A 17,482-nucleotide genomic window follows, 5' to 3' on the forward strand; every position below is an offset into this window, starting at 1 on the left:
AAAATTATGAGAAGTCTTCCCACAATTTGGCAACCCAAAGTCATTGCTTTGGAATATCAGGATCTTGACAAAATGTCCTATGATAAACTCAGAAGTGATCTAATTATGTTTAATAAAACACACTTAGACAGGCAAGTTCAACAAGAAAAAAAGAAGACAGTTGCATTCAAAGAAATTATGGTTAAATCAGAAAATAACGAAGAAGAAGACAGTTGCATTCAAAGCAACTGTGGCTGAATCAGAAAATAAAGAAGAAGAAGAAGAAGAAGAAGAAGAAGAAGAAGAAGAAGAAGAAGAAGAAGAAGAAGAAGAAGCATGAGGAGGAGGAGGAGGAGAACAAGATGAGAATATAGCTATGCTCTCCAAAGTTGTAACAAGCATGATGAGTAAAAACAGAAATAGCAAAAGAGGCAAATCAAATTCAGAAAAGGAAAGATGAATAATGAAAATGAAAAAAATGATGGAAGATACTATGAATGTGGAAAACATGGACACATTCAATCTGAATGCCCTGAACTGAAAAAGACACTAAGTAGGAACTTTAAAAAGAACAAATCCTTTAGAGCTTGGAGTGATGAAGAAGAATCTGATCACGAGGAAATTGCCAACATGTGCTTCATGGCCATCAAAGAAGATATCGATGAAGATTCATATGAAATTGGTCTCATGGCAGACGAAGGAACAAGTGAGGTACATCTTCCTACATGTCCTAACTCTCATGTACTCCAAGAATTTATTGATATTTCTCTTGCAGATATTGAGAAAGTTCTGCATGAACTTCGAAAAATCCAAAGAGAAAAGAAAGACTGGGCTCTGAAGTTGGAAGTGTGTGAGATTGAGAGAGATATGCTTTAAGATGAAGTTAATGAACTTCAACTTCAACTGAATGGATTGCGAAAATCCACCAGTCTTAGTTCAGTTAGATCGAATCAATTTGCTTCTCATAAATCTTCGGCTAGAACTAGAAATCTCTCTGTATGTACTCATTGTGGCAAAAATGGTCACAACACTAACCACTGCATGTTTAAAATTAGATGAGAAAAAGTCTCTGAAAATTCCAATAACCCCTCCTATTTTTATTGTGGAAAACTCGATCATACCTCTAATCATTGCAGGTTTAAGAACAACGGGAGATAGGTCTGGCGACACAAGCCCTCTAGTCAAGCTAATACTCATAGCACTAACTATTCAGGACCCAAGCAGGCTTGGGTACCTAAAAATAAGTAATTTTTCTTTTTTACAGGAACACCACAAGAAGAATCGAAAAGGGAAATGGTACCTTGATAGCGCGTGTTCCAGACATATGACTGGCGACAAACAACTGTTCAAAACTGTCACCAAACTAGATGGCGGAACAATCACTTTTGGAGACAAATCAAAAGAAAATGTAATTGGAGTTGGAAGAGTTTCCCTCAGCTCAACATGTGATGTAGACGAAGTATACCTGGTTGATGAACTTGGCTACAACCTTCTCAGTATCAGTCAACTATGTGACAATGACTATGAGGTTCGTTTTAAAAATATGGTTGGTTTATTGAAGACGAATCAGGTAAAGTTATTCTTTCTGAAAATAGAGACAGGAATGTCTATACCATCAGTAACATAGATAGTCTAGGCAATCAAATTTGTCTAGCCTCTATGATTGATGATCCTTGGATATGACATAGAAAACTTGGTCATGCTAGCATGCATACTATTCATAAACTTTCCAAAAATGATCTTGTCATTAGTCTTCCAAATCAAATTTGTGATGCATGTCAACTAGGAAAACAAAGTAGGTCCTCTTTTAATGTTAAAAATATTGTTTCTACTACAAAACCTCTTCAACTCCTGCATATGGACCTTTTTGGTCCAACTAGAACTGCTAGCATAGGTGGTAGAAAATATTCCTTTGATAGTAGATGATTTTTCTCAATTTATCTGGGTTATCTTTCTATGTCATAAAGATGAGGCATTAAGGAACTTTAAAGTCTTTTGCAAGAAGGTGCAACGGGAAAACGGTTACTACATATCTTCCATAAGAAGTTATCACGGAGGAGAATTTGAAAGCAAAGCATTTGAGAACTTCTGCAATGATCAAGGGATTTCTCACAATTTTTCATCTCCAAGATCACCGCAACAAAATGGAGTGGTAGAACGCAAAAATAGAACTTTGCAAGATATGGCAAGAATTATAATTGTGTAAAATTCACTTTCACACCACTTCTGGGCAGAAGCTGTAAGCACAGCATGTCACATCATCAACAGATGTTTAATTCGACCTATTCTCAAGAAGACTCCATATGAACTATAGAGAGGAAAAAGACCCAACATAAGTTATTTTCATCTTTTAGGCTGCAAATGCTTCATACACAACAATGAAAAAGACAATCTTGGTAAGTTTGATCCCAAAAGCGATGAAGGTATTATTCTCGGATACTCTCCCTCTAGTAGAGCATATAGAGTTTTTAATAAGCGTACTCTTTCTACTGAAAAATCTATACATGTTGTTTTTGTGGACACTAACCCTCACTTATGGAATAAAAAACTTCCTGAAGATGAGGAAATTTTCATAGTTCCAAAGTCTATAAATACAGGTAAAAACACTCATGATGAGGTGACTGATCAGCAAGATCAGTCGACTAACAGTCCTATAGACAATCAGGAACCTTCTACAATTGTTCAGACAAATCCTGTTGAAAAGGAGCCAGTATCAGTTGTTTCAAATGGATGGAAAAGTGAGCTTGGATATCCACATAAGTACATTATTGGAGACCCTCATAAAGGAATGAAAACTATAAGATCACTAAAGCATACATCAAATATTGCTCTCATATCCATGTTCGAACCAAAAAGGGTGGATGAGGCACTTGGGGAAAAAAGCTGGATAACTGCAATAAAGAAAGAGCTTGATCAATTTGAGAAAAATAAGGTATGAGAATTCATTCCTAAACCACCAAATGCATCCATTGTTGGAACAAAATGGGTGTACATAAATAAGTTGAATGAATCTGGACAAGTCGTACGAAATAAAGCTAGACTGGTCGCATAAGGCTATTCATATCAAGAAGGAATTGATTACGAGGAGACCTTCTCCCCTGTCGCCAGGTTAGAATCTATTCGCATTCTACTATGATGCTCACAAATGTTTTAGACTATTTCAGATGGATGTGAAAAGTGCTTTCTTAAATGGGTTCATCTCTGAGGAAGTATTTGTTAAGCAACCTCCAAGATTTGTAAATGAATCCTTTCCAAATCATATCTACAAATTGTCTAAAGCACCGTATGGTCTAAAGCAAGCTCCTAGAGCTTGGTATGAAAGGTTGAGCTCATTCTTAGTCGAACATGGGTTTGGCAGAGGTAATATTGATACTACTCTTTTTATCAAACGATCGTCTCAAGGTAATTTAATTGTACAAATCTACGTAGATGATATTATTTTTGGCAGCACTAACCTATTTTATGCAAAGACTTTTCAAACATCATGAAACGAGAATTTGAAATGAGTATGATGGAGGAATTAACTATCTTCCTTGGGCTTCAAATCAAGCAAGTACAGAAAGATATTTTCATTAGTAAAACAAAATATACAAAAGAGCTTATCAAAAAATTTGGCATGTCCAATGCAAGGGCTATAGGAATGCCTATGAGTCCGTCAAATACCTTGGATGAAGATAAAGATGGTAAGAGTGTCAATGAAACAATGTATCAAGGTATGATTGGTTCTCTACTCTATCTTATAGCTAGTCAACCAGATATTATGTTCAGCATTTGCAAATGTGCAAGATATCAGTTAGCTCCTAAAGAATCTCACTTGACTGTTGTTAAACGTATTATCAGATATTTGATAGGGACAATCGACTATGGATTATGGTACGAACGCTTAGATGTCTTTGATCTCAAAGGTTTTTCTGATGCAGATTTTGTAGGAGATAAAATTGACAGGAAAAGCAGAAGTGGAACGTGCCAATTACTTGGAAAATCTCTTATATCGTGGCCTAACAAGAAACAAAGTTGTGTAGACCTATCTACTATTGAAGCAGAATATTTGGCAGTAGGCAACTGCTGCACCCAAGTCCTATGGATTATGCATCAACTATTAGATTATGATTTACGCCTTAACTGCGTTCCTACTATGTGTGATAATACTAGTGCTATTTGTCTATCAAAAAATTATGTGCATCATTCTAAGGCTAAGCATATTGAGATAAACATCATTTTATACGTGATCATGTTGCTAAAGGTAATATTGTATTAGAATTTGTCAATACTGAAAATCAGTCAGCGGATATTTTTACAAAACCATTGCTTGAAGAAAGATTATGTTTCCTTCGTAACAAAATTGGTATTTGTACAATTTCCGTATAACTGTACTTAGTGTTTTCTATAATTGTCTAAGTTTAATTTTTGTCCATATATATTCTTCGTAATTTTCGCCCAAAAAGTCTTTTAGTACTTGATTAGTTTGTACATGCATTATTTGTGAACTGATGACGGGCTTGCAGAAGGCAACTTTTCAGTTGCCATTCACACGTCTCTCCGAGAATCGAGGCGTCCATTAAAACCCTTTTTTAACCCCTTCCCCCTAAATCATATCCCCCGTTCTCTCAAAGAAACTCAATCTCTATCTCTCTATTCTCTTTTACTCATGGCCAAAACCAAACTCTCTCCTTCCTCCTCCATACCCAGAAGAAGCCATTGCTTCAAGAAAACCAAAGATGATCCTGTTGATGTAGAATCCTCAGAAAGCACAGACCATCTATTGACCGAGAATGATTCCAGTGATTCTCAAGAAGACATTCTCATCTTTCAAATGAGGGCGGGAAAATGTCCAATGAAGTCCATACCTAAACAATATTCTCAGAAGGCCCCAAATACAAGATGAACTTCTATGGCCCTGGAAAGAAGGCTATGTTTGTTGCTTTCAAAGGAAAGTCGATTGATTTTGGCCACACTGTAAGTTTAAAATCTATGCAAAACTCTCACTGTGATGTTATCTCTATGTTCGAAACTCAGAAACTTGTCTCTCTATTTGCTAATGTTGGTGATACTGTCTATGAATAACTTGTGCGTATGTTTTATGCAAATCTATTTGTGAATTATAAAGATGATCTAGAATCCATGGTTTTAGGAACTCGTATTATTCTTGACTCTTATTAGTTTGAGAAAACCTTTGCAACAAAGTTTGTTGGGTATAGTTTTTTGTGCAACACTCCTGGCCAGATAATTTTGAAGTGTCGTTTGAGGAAGATAAAAGTATGTTTTCTGAAAAAACCCCTGATATTGATCCAAAAAGTTTGAAATTTGAACACCGCGTACTAGCCAACATTATCGCTACCACTTTGCTACCTCGTACTAGTTCTCTTAATACTCTGTATCTCATAGATATGTTTATTTTGTACTGTTTGGTAAATGGGAAGGCCATCAATTGGTTTGCCTGGGTACGTCAGTACATGCTTGAAAGCAACAAGGATGTCTCATTTTCTGCGAATAGTTTTCCCTATGGTTTACTAATCTCTCACATCTTGAAAGTTATGAAAGTGGATTTATCCCTCTATGCTCCTAAAACCATCTCCAACACATATGACAAGACTGCTTTTGCTGTGATGGGATATACCTTTATTGAGGGAACATGGCTTAAGAAAGACAAAGCACCTGAGTTCATCCCTCATCAGAGCACTGGAGGGATTAAATCTGAAGCCAGCAAATCCTCTTCCTCATATCAGCTGCTGCTAATACAGCAAAACATTACAGGTATCAAGGAATTACTAACCTCTATGCAGGAACATGTGGACAAGATCAGGGCAGTAACCAAGGAAACTGGAGCATATGTGGCTAGGCTAAGGGTCACTCTCCAAGCCACAAGTAGGCAAGGAATCAGGGCTATACAGGATGTAACTAAGAAGCTTACCAAAGTCACCAAAGATATTGATGCCTCCTATGACAGTTTCTGCACCAAAGTGATCAATACCCTGAAGTATTTCCTTGGAAGGAATTAAATGTCCGGGATACTTAGACAATCTTTTTATTTTTTGTTTTGTGGATGTTAAAATTGTTTCTTTTGGTTGTGTCTGGATGAGCATGTCAAACGACTATGCTCGGTATAACTGCTAGTTGTATATAATTTTTGTCTGCTTAACTAGTTATTAGCTATTGTTCTTCTTGATCTTTTTGATTGATGTCAAAGGGGGAGAAGAAAAAGAGTACAAAGACAGGAGAAGAAACAAACAAGGAAGAGCTCCAAGTTAGGGGGAGTACACTCGTAAAAGGGAAGTACCCATAAATTAGTCGAACTCTTTTTAGATTATTGTCATCATCAAAAAAGGGGAGATTGTTAAGTTTAGAATTTTAATAATGATCAATAATCCAAAGAATCCTTGACTAATGACATCTCATTGTGTGCAGATCTGGAAGGGAACGACATTGATGAAAGGAAAAAAGATCATACTCAATGGCTATGTATTTTGAACTTTGCTTCACATGGAAAATGAATCAATGAATCAAAAAACAAAGAAGGAAAGACAATCAGTCAGCCATGTCAAAGATCCTCAAGCGCGCAAAAATGGGAAGAGAGATAATCACGGCTAGAGACCAAATCTAGAACAATCTGCGGAAGCTCAAATCAAGGAGAAATGGAGGAAGCAATTCGTCAAGACTAAGGATGAATCTAGATACCCTTTCAAGCTAGATTCATGAGGCTACCCTTGGGTCTCACTCTTAGATGTCTATGCCTCACAAAGAAAGGTCTCCAATAATTACTGTCATACAATCCTAGAAGACAAGGAAACAGAAGACTCATCGAGCTATAAAGGAAGAAGTAGAAGAACATCCAAAAGCACGCAACTACATCATCTGTTTCTACGTCTTTCTAGTTTTTAGTACAAATACTGTATTCTTGAGTGTACAAGTGTCACAAAAGATAAGAAGAGTTAGAAAATAAAACGAAAGTTGTGTCAACATTAAAAAGAATTATTGTTGTTGTATATCGTTTGTGGTGAACGTACTAAAACCATCACTGTTGTAAGCACTTACTAAAAGATCTAAGAGAACCCTTGTGACCCAAGGGAACTGGACGTAGGTACCATACCGATACTGAACCAGTATAAAAATTATTGTGTCTTCTTTACCTTTCTGTCTCCTCAGTTTATTTCTACTGCGATCAATCACTGTGTAAAGTGTAGTCGACTAAATTCCTATATAGTCAACTAAGATTTTTAAATCAGTTACAATTCACCCCCCCCCCCCCAGTACTTTCGGATATTTTCAATTACAAAGCTGAAAAATGACTATTTGTGAATTTTATCATAGTTTTCATGACATGTGAAATTTCCTTTCACAATAATTTTTGAGGAAATGACCTCTATAAACAGAAAGTGCACTGCAACAATGGTTTACAAGGAAATTATTTCTTGTGAATCTGAAGTCATTTTCGACCTGAAATAATATTCTTTCTTTTTTTCAAAGGGAGAACTAACAACGTTAAAAGGCTAAACGAATTTATAATGATATTTCATTTGAATTTTTTAGTTAATAATTTTGGCAAAACATGGTTAGAGATTTTCTGAACATTTGAAATGCTCTTGTTGTGATTTCCAAAAATAAAGTTTGTAATTCCCTTCATTCCAATTTATGTGATACTTTTTTTAGTCAATCTTAAAAAGAAAAAATATATTTTTTTTAACTTCTCAGTTTATCTTTAATAAGATGATTTATAATCACATAATATTTTTATTAGATTGTTTTAGATCATAAGTTTTAAAAGTTTTTTTCTCTCAACTTACTATACAACAAAGCATCATTTTAATTTTTCAAGAACTTTATGAAACCAAAGATGTTTTTCAAAAATACCATGGAAATGAGGATACAATACAATATCCCTAAATAACAGTCATTCACTATAAAAGTCAAGTTTTTCTCTGAATCACAATAATATTTTTTTATCTATAACATCAACAATCATCTTTATAACAATATACTCTATGTAAAATTATCCCTCTATAATGTAATTGTTTGACCCAAAATTTTAGATCTAGGTTTAAACAATCAGATTTTCTAATAGAATAGAGTTAATCTTAGTCAATATTACTATTAAAAAGATTGTTTAACTGATTTTGTAGCAAAATATCACGAGTACCATTCAAATAGCAATAAATATGCAACGATAAATAATATTTAATGGCCCAAAAATAAAGAGAATAGCATTAAATAGTAATAAATGATATATAATGGCAATTATGTAAATAAATGCAGGTGCGTTAACAAAAAAAGATGTGATTCTTTGATATTCCTCCTGTCAATGATAAATGATTGATGAGTCTTTGAATATTCGAATTCTCCTTGGATCATGGGAGAAAATTTAGATACCGATCTGAAGAAAAGGTATATTTTGTATGTATGTAATAAAGCAAGAATCTTCAGAGAATGTCAATGTGTGTTTCTTTCAAATGAGTGTCCTATCCCCCTCTATAGCTACATATCTTTCTATTTATAAAGGCACATGGACCACGAAAATCCTAATAGTACAGATAGGAGGAATATTCTTAGAATATTCTCTATAATATCTTATCTCTAAAACTAGCCGTTACTGCCCTTCTAAATGGAGTGATCGTCCTCGTCCCTTTGTTGAGTCAGCTCGACCTCGTCTTTGACCTTCATCAGATCACTTCGACTTCACCTTCATCCTTTGTTGAAGACACATCGATGACGCGTGGCAGCCTTCGAAGGCTCTCTTAATGTTGACTTGGCCCACACATAATTAGGATAATTTTTAGCCCATACAGTTAGTCCCTCCGCTTGTTGAGGTCGTCTTCATGGGCGAGTTCAACGAGCGAATAATAGCGTTCATGGTCATCTTTGTGGTCGAGTTCGCTAAAAAGATAACATCAGTAATGATCGTTGTGACAAACATGTGACGTGGCTCTTTGTGGATCGCATGTTTCAAACCCCTAAATTTTCCGGGTGATTTATTGGAACCATCTGATCCAAGAGAAGAAGTGACGTCATGCGTCATGATGATATTGATTCCCAACGCATTGCGTTGATTCACGCGTGACCTTTGATTGGTTCTTTCGTTTCAATTCTAGTGCCAATTATGATGAACCGTTTCTGATTTGGTGTCTCTATCTCTATATATAGGGATTGTTTCCCCATTATTCAAACTTTACTTCCTTTCATACCATTCTTGCTCTTCACAAACTCCATTCATTTCTTGAGTTTTCTTTGCTTTCTGAACATTAATCTTCTTTCGTATTCTCATCTTCTTGTAAACTTAATAACCATTCCAGTCCTTCTTCTAATGTTGATTAAGAGAGTCATGTCGTTCCTTTGGTTGTTGTGTTGCCTGCTCACAGGGAAGATGTTGTCGCCGCTGCAGAAGATGAAGCTCTTCCTTCAGTGAAGTTAATCATCCCTCGCAACGCCGAGGCTAGGTCTGATTTTCATCGGTCGCCTGAGGTGGTGACCAGAAAACCAAGTTTGGCCTTCCCAGCCATGTAGAACTGATCCCTATTAATGAGGATGAAGTGTATGTTCACCGTCTCGGATATTGTGCTCTTTATACCTACCTATTTACCATTGGCTACTCGTTCCCCATTCTCCCGCTGGTGGAAGAGTTTTGCCACCATTATGGTGTTTGCCCCGCTCAGCTCACCCCTTACATTTATAAGGTCATCAAGATGCTATCCAAATCCGCTGAATTTGTCAGGGTTGAGGTCACGGTGCTGCATTTGGTACATCCGTTCGCACCTAGAATCTTCGACATCGTGGGGGAAAATGCTTAGTGGTGAAGATGGATGATAAGGGTAGTCGGCAATTCTGGCTCGACTACTTCTATGTCAAGATTGAGGCCGTTGTGGTTAATGTTGATAGTTTTCCCGAGGCCTGGAACCATACACGTAAGTGTTCGAGTTTTTTTTTTTAACTTTTGAAGCACTTTGTTCATCTCAAATTGGTCGAATAATTCTTCTCTCCCTGCAGCCATTAATCGTCCTCCTCCTCAGGCGATACGTATTGTTGATCGGGTCAGGTAGGTTCTCTACTGCACCGTGGCGATTCGTGACTAGTCGAGCTTCTTTCAGAAGTTCAAACCGCCCTCCCCTCGACAAGTAATTTTCTCTTTTGACTGTGCTCGTATTTTGTATTGGTTTGTGTCATTATAAACCCTATGTTTCTTTTTTTTTAGGTTCAGTCAGGGGGACTGCAAGAAGGAATAGGGCGCCCGTGCCCACATTTAGGAGGAGAAGGGTCGCCACGCCTTCCGCCTCCGTCCTCGTCTCGGCTACTGCGCCTTCTGCCTTTGCCCCTGTCTCGTCCGTTGTTCCCGCTCCTCAAACATTTTCACTCATCGACAAAGATGATGAAGTCTCTCCCCGTGATGGGGACCCAAGGTCCCACAATAGAAAAGCCGTGGACGTCGGGGGATGGAGTTCCCCTAGCCGTTAATTCTGTAGAAGGTGAACTCACGCTTCGGGAGACGGCGATAATATACATTAGAGAAAGTGATAGGGCGGCCTCCGAGGCCCCAATACTAAAGGGGGCTGATGAGGGCGTGCCTTTGCATCCTGAGGAGAAGATGGTCATGGAGAGCACGCTTGGCGAAAACTCCGTGTCTGCAAGGCAAGAGGAGGCTTCATCTTCCAAGGCGGCAGCAGATGCTTCTCCGGCTGACGAGGATAGAGAAACTGGCATCATCGTTAAGGGCGATGAGTCAGGTTTTGACATGGACCCTGACGACCATAGGATGATTGATGAGGGACTCACCTAGATCATTATTTGGTGAGAAATATCGAAGAGGTGGTCCCCGCTCTGGGTCCTCTTTGTTCCGATGCCGAGGGTGTGACCCTCAAAGAGATAAATGACAGTACCCTGTCAAAGAACAATGTCGGTCTTGCTCTCAGGGTAATTTCCCTTTGCCTTAACTCGTTTCTAAGTTTTAACTTTTTCCTTTTTCTTTGATTTGTAGACGGTCATTCTGGAAATTGAGAGTGCTCAGAGGGAGAAGAGACATAAAGAAATTTATGTGAAGTTAAATGGTAAGTACTAAGAGTACCATGAAAAGTATCGGGACCTTCGGAGGCGGCTTTCGCGAGGGGGGCGACGTGCCGGCCTTGAGAGAAGAACTGAAGAAAATTGACGAGATGCTAATGGTGTCCGTGGATAGATTCAGGGTTCTTGATATAGCGTTGAAGAGAAAAAAAGAAAAGCTTGAGCTAAGTAAAGGCATGGAGGCCCAGTGCAGCGACCTTCAGACTCAACCAGTTCAACTGCGAGGCTAGTTGGATAGATGCTAGCTCGAAATCGACACTCTCAGGGGGGAGGTAGCTGAGAAGCAACAGATGCTCGAGCATGCTGAGTCTTCCCGACTGAATGCTTGGAGAAAGATTGACATTCTCGTGCTGGCAAATAGGACTCTCCGTTCTGAGCGGGATAATGAACTGTCAACGGCTAGGGCTAAAGAGGACCCGCTTGATGAGAGGATTGGAGAGTTGGACAAGGAAAACTCCGAGCTGGATGACCGAGTTACTGCTCTTGAGGCCGAGAAGGCCCAACTGCTTGTGCAACCCTCTGCATCTAATGCTTCTAAGTGTTATAGCATTCCTCAAGAGTTGTACGAGGAGTGGATCCACTCTGAAGCCTGACTGGATGTGCTCCACGATTTGAATAAGGCGGGCTCTATTTCGGAGACGGCCCTCGAAGATGCTTGAGTCAAAGCTCGTGAGGCTCGGCTCGCTTGTGATTATGATCTTGCCACGCCTCAACCTGGTTCTGAGGAGGATGAGGAAGATGGTATAGACCGGCTCGTGGATGGTGCCTGGTATGACTCCACTTACGGTCAAGGCGAGGACGGAGAGGGCGTCGGAGGCTGGGATGGTTATGGTCACTAGTTTTTGTTTTAACTTCTTGTATATTTTTGTTGGCGTCTTCAAGCACTCTTGTATAAACTCCTCATCTAAATATCAATGTTGACTTTTTTTATATGCACCTTTTTCATTTATGTATTTTTCTTTCTACACGTGTGTGTTTTACTTTTGTACTTGCATATTTTGCTTTTGTGCTTGTGAGTTTTGCTTCGTTATTCCTTTTGTTGCTATCCTCAAGGTGGTCAGAGCCTTTGGGCCGAATAGTTGTGGGCCGTATCAAACTTTGTTTAAACAAGTCGAATATTTATCTTAGTTGAGATGTGGCCAATGGTCGATAGGTGTTTTTCGATTTGATTGAGCGTACCTTTAAGTCGAGTCGAGGCCAGGGGCCGATAGGTGTTATTCGAGCTGGTCGAACGAACCTTTAAGTTAGGTTGAGGCCAGGGGTCGATAGGTGTTATTCGAGCTGGTCGAATGTACCTTTAAGTTAGGTCGAGGCCAGGGGCCGATAAGTGTTGTTCGAGCTGGTCGAACTTAGCCTTTTATTAGGTCGTGACCGAGGGTCATTAGGTGTTGTTCGAGCTTGGTCGAACTTAAACTTTCATTAAATCGTGGCCGAGGACCGATAGGTGTTATTCGAGCTTAGTCAAACTTAACCTTTCATTAAGTCGTGGTCGAGGGCCGATAGGTGTTGTTCGAGCTTGGTCGAACTTAACTATTCCGGAGAGCAGTTTCAATAAACGTGTTCTATTATTTTGAAGACGTTGCTCTGATTACATTATTTTCCCCTTGGGCGCTTTTGGAGAAAGTTATAAGGTTTGGGTGTTGGTTGGCATTCCAGTCTCAGTATATCTAGTCCCTTCGTTGTTCTACTTGGAGAATCTTGAGGAGTCGGGCAATGAAAAATCTGTGTGCTCTCATGTACTTCAACTCGAAGTGTCCCAAATAAGGAAAAAAGAGTACGACTTATAAGGCATTTCTTGTTTTTTTAGAAATTGAAGTACTTGAGGTGGCTGATATTCCAATTGTTTGGCATGGGTTTCCCTTCCATGGTTTCCAGTTAGAACAAACCCTTGTTTTCTTTACCTATAATTTTATATGGCCCGTCCCAGTTGGTTCCTCACTTGCCTTCTCGTGGATCCCTACTTTCTTGGGTTTTTGGCTTTGAGTACGTAGTCCCCGATCTTAAGAAATCACACCTATGCCTTTTTGTTATAGTAACGCTCTGCTTGTTGTTTCTGGCGACCATCCTTATGTATGCCATATCTCTTCGCTCATCGACCTCGTCGAGATCTATGCTTCTACTTTCGTCATTGTTGGTGTCACTTTCATGAAAGTTCCTCAGGCTGGATTTTCCGACCTCGACTAGTATAACTACTTCTGTTTCGTAGACTAGAGAATAAAGTGTTTCTCCTGTGCTCATCTTCGGGGTAGTTCTGTACGCCCATAATACCGCTGGGAGTACTTTCGGCCACAGTCCCTTAGCCTCTTCGAGTTTCTTTTTCATGATGTTCAGTATAGACTTATTGTAGGATTCCGCTTGTCCGTTGCCGACTGGGTGGTAAGGAGTTGAAAGTATCCTTTTAATATGCCATTTCGAAGATCTCGGTGGTTTTTCTTTCCATGAATTAGGGCCCGTTGTCACATTTTATCTCTTTAGGTAGGCCGAATTGGCAAATGATATTTTTCCATACGAAGGCGATTACCTCTTGCTCACGCATTTGGACGAATGCTCCTACTTCCACCCATTTGGAGAAATAGTCAGTCAAAACTAAAAGGAATTTTACGTTACCTCGTCCCGACGGGAGTGGACTCACGATGTCCATTCCCCACTTAATGAACGACCATGGAGAGGTGACCGAATAAAGGTGTTTGCCTGCCTGGTGGATTATTGGGGCGTACTTTTGACACTGCTCGCATTTCTTCACGAACTCTAAGGTGTCTTTCTTCATGGTGGGACAATAATACTCGGCCCGTATGAGGCACCTGACGAGTGCTCGATCACCAGAATAAGCGCCGCAATGACCTTCGTGGACTTCCGCGAGAACGTGTTGGGTTTAGTTTGGGCCTAAGCATTTTTCCAAAGGACCGCCATACATTCTTTTGTATAAGTCCTTATGAAGGAGGCTATATCTAGTGACTTATATTCTTAGCTTTTTAGCTTCCTTTTTGTCATTCGGGAGGATGTCAACCTGTAAATACGTAATAATACAATTGCGCCAATCCTAATTTTAATTTACATATTTTACCTCGATTTGATCTAGTGACGAGTTAAGGAGATGGACTACGCTTTTGTCTCCAGCCGTTATGCTTTTGGTGGCGGTGGCCAATTTGGTGAGGTCGTCTGCTTTGATGTTTTGAGTTCGTGTGATCTGGTCAAGCTGGCATTCGTCAAAATTGGGCAATAATTTGCAGATCTCGGTTTGATATTTTTGCAACCTTTGTTCTTTGATTTGGGAAGTCCCGACAACTTGGTTGACTACGAGCTGAGAATCACAACGGAGTTTCAGCCACTTCGCCTCATACTTGAGTTCTAGTCTTAACCATATAATTATGGCCTCATACTCGGCCTTCTTATTCATCATTTTCGGGCACCTTATAGACTAGCTCATGCTTTGCCGCCGCGTCGATGAGTTGGTCGATATGTGGCAACAGTAATGAATCTTTTGGGGCATGCTTTATTTAGATCTGTAAAGTCCACACACATCCTTCATTTCCTGTTTTTCTTTTTTACCATCACTTCATTGGCAATCCATTTGGGTTGACTTCGATTCCCTAATAAAACCGTTTGCCAATAACTTTTCTACTTCCTCGTGGATAGCCTCATTAATGGCAGGCTTGAACTTTCGTCGGACTTGCCCTACCGAGGGGTAGGGGGTCGACGTTCAGTTTGTGTGTGGCGATCTCTTTGGGGATGCCTGGCATATCTGCATGACTAAAGGCAAACAAATCTGCATTAGTTATCAAGAATTGACTAAATTTACCTGGACGGGGTCGAGGTCTTCTATGGTTGAATCTGCGACTTCGACCATTTCGAGGTCCGTAATGACTTCCTTGGCTTCATCTTGTGGCGACCTCGACCCTGCTGATTGATATGCTTTTTTTCCGTATCTTTCTTTTTTTGAGTTATCGTGTTGTCCATGGCGATTCGATAGGATTCCCAGGATGTGCGATGTTCCCCTCGTATGTTGAATATTCCCCAAGGTGTTGGAAATTTGATCACTTGGTACAAGTTGGAGGGGACGACTCTCATGGGGTGTATCCATGGTCGTCCCACGATGGCATTATATGTCACCGCCTAGTCAATAATATGGAATATTGTCTCTAGAGTTACTCCACCCGCGAGAACGAAGAGTGTAATTTCCCCGAAGTCCATTCAACTGCATTGTTAAAACTGGTTAGTGTGATGTAACGTGGCACTATCTTGTCCTCGAGTCTCATCTATGCAAAGACGCACGGATGGATGATGCACACTCCACTTCTATTATCTACCATGATTCTTTTAACATCAGTATCTAAAATTCATAAAGTAATGACAAGTGCATCATTGTGAGGAAAAGTTAAACCGTCGACATCTGACTCATCGAAGATGATACTCTCTTCGAGTCAGTCATACCGTTTGTGGGTGATAAACCTTTTGAGCTTGTGGGTGGAGGTGAACTTGATGCTATTGATAGATGCATCGTTGCTGCCACCAATAATTATATTGATGGTACGAGCTGGTAAATGGGGCTTTCCCAGTCCCGGACATTCTAGACTCCTTGCTAAGGTGTTCCTGCCTTTATCGCTAAGTAGTTCTTTGAGGTGCCCTTGCTGCAGCAGGTTCGCTACCTCTAGCCTTAGGGCGATGCAGTTTTCTATTTTGTGTACATGTTCTTGGTGGAGCTCGCAAGCCATAGGATTTCCTGGTGCTTGGGTCGCACCTCATCTTTGGTGTCCATTTTACCTTTTCTCCGAGCTTCTCAAGGGCATAGACCACCTCTGTAGGTGAAACACAAAAATTGTGAGCAAATAACAAGGGAGCATACCTTTGTCGTTCCTGATCTCGGCCTAGACGGGTTATTTTCATAATGAAAGGGGGGAACGGGTGTCCTGAAATAGGACTGGTGTCATCCTCACCCTGTTGAACCGGGCAAGGAAGTCCCTCGGTCCTTCTCCTAGGGATTGCTTGATAGCGAAGATGTCGTTTACTCTTGTTTCGGCTTTCTTGGCCCCGACGTGTGTCGTTATGAACTTATCGGCCATCTCATTGAACGTTTCCATGGAACATACTGGTAACTATGAATACCATGTCAATGCCCCCTCTAGTGAGGGTTTCGCCAAATTTTTTCAGCAAGATGGAGGACACATGCTCTTTGGTGACACCGTTGCCTTTCACAGCGGTAAAGTAGTGGGTCACATGATCCTCGGGATCGGTCGTCCCATCGTATATTCTGAGATATGGGGCATCTTTAAGGTCTTTGGTATGGCATGTGGAGCCGCTTCCTCGCTATATGGTTGTTCTACGAACCTGTCAGCGTCCCTTTTTGGCAGCAATTTGGGGCGCCAGGTATTTTGTCTACTCGTTCCTGGTGCTCTTTCATTTGATCTCTGAGCGTCTTGTTTTCGTTTTCTATTTATTCCATTCTTTTTTAGCACCGCGGTGAGGACGCTATCACTTGCATTATCAGTAATATTATGAGTTTTACCTGGAGTCGAAGGGTCTGGTTGGTCGTCCAGTTCATCCCCTCGTTGTGCTGCATGAACTTCTGTGGTTTCCGTGGTCATGCATGGCGCTTGTTTACTGAGCACGCTGAACAGGGTATCAGTTAGCCACGCTTTGAGGAGCTTTTTCATAGCGGGTGGCGTCCCCTCTCCTGCGGGCGTGGAGACCCCTTTCCTGTTTGGTTTTATTGTGCTGCAGAAAGGTGGGGGTGACCTTTCTCGTCTAGGAGAGGTCATGGGCGTTATCCCCTCATCATAGGTATCATAGCCTTTGTTGATAGCATTCATGAGGTTGAGGAAAACGTTATCTGTTGCCCTCACTCCGTTTTCTTAGTTACCTGCCATGAAAATTTTGTACATACAGAGAGGAGAGATAAATTTTATGGTTTGTTAGATTAACAAGTCATGTGAGTTGTAGATCTAATGAAAACTAAAAGGTTGGCTAAGAAAATTCCCACAGACGGCGCCAAACTGTTTGACCCAAAATTTTAGATTTAGGTTTAAACAATCAAATCTTCTAATAGAATAGAGTTAATTTTATCCAATATTAATATTCAAAAAATTATTTAACTGATTTCGCAACAAAATATCACAAGTACCGTTCAAATAGCAATAAATGTGCAATGATAAATAATATTTAATGGCCCAAGAATAAAGAGAATAGCATTAAATAGTAATAAATGATGTATAATGACAATTATGTAAATAAATGCATATGCGTTAACCGAAAAAGGATGAGATTCTTTGATATTCCTCCTGACAATGATAAATGATTGATGAGTCTTTGAATATTCAGATTCTCTATGGATCGTGGGAGAAAAGTTAGATACCGATCTGAAGAAAATGTATATTTTGTATGTATATAATAAAGCAAAAATCTCCAGAGAATGTTAATATGTTGTTTTTTATAAATGAGTGTCCAATCCTCCCTCTATAGCTAC

General features: G+C 39.8%; 1 protein-coding gene across 1 annotated transcript; it reads left to right on the forward strand.

The window, feature by feature from the left end:
• The first annotated feature begins 997 nt into the window (after positions 1-997).
• Positions 998-9,474, forward strand: LOC138892004 (uncharacterized). Its single transcript, XM_070175695.1, has 7 exons — positions 998-1,549; positions 2,381-2,911; positions 3,144-3,339; positions 3,450-4,222; positions 5,178-5,939; positions 6,167-6,252; positions 9,330-9,474. Exons 1-7 carry the CDS (start codon positions 998-1,000, stop codon positions 9,472-9,474), a joined length of 3,045 nt encoding a protein of 1,014 aa, XP_070031796.1.
• Positions 9,475-17,482: the final 8,008 nt, after the last annotated feature.

The sequence above is a fragment of the Nicotiana tomentosiformis genome, chromosome 5 (genome assembly GCF_000390325.3).
Source record: "Nicotiana tomentosiformis chromosome 5, ASM39032v3, whole genome shotgun sequence".
Lineage (NCBI taxonomy): Eukaryota > Viridiplantae > Streptophyta > Magnoliopsida > Solanales > Solanaceae > Nicotiana > Nicotiana tomentosiformis.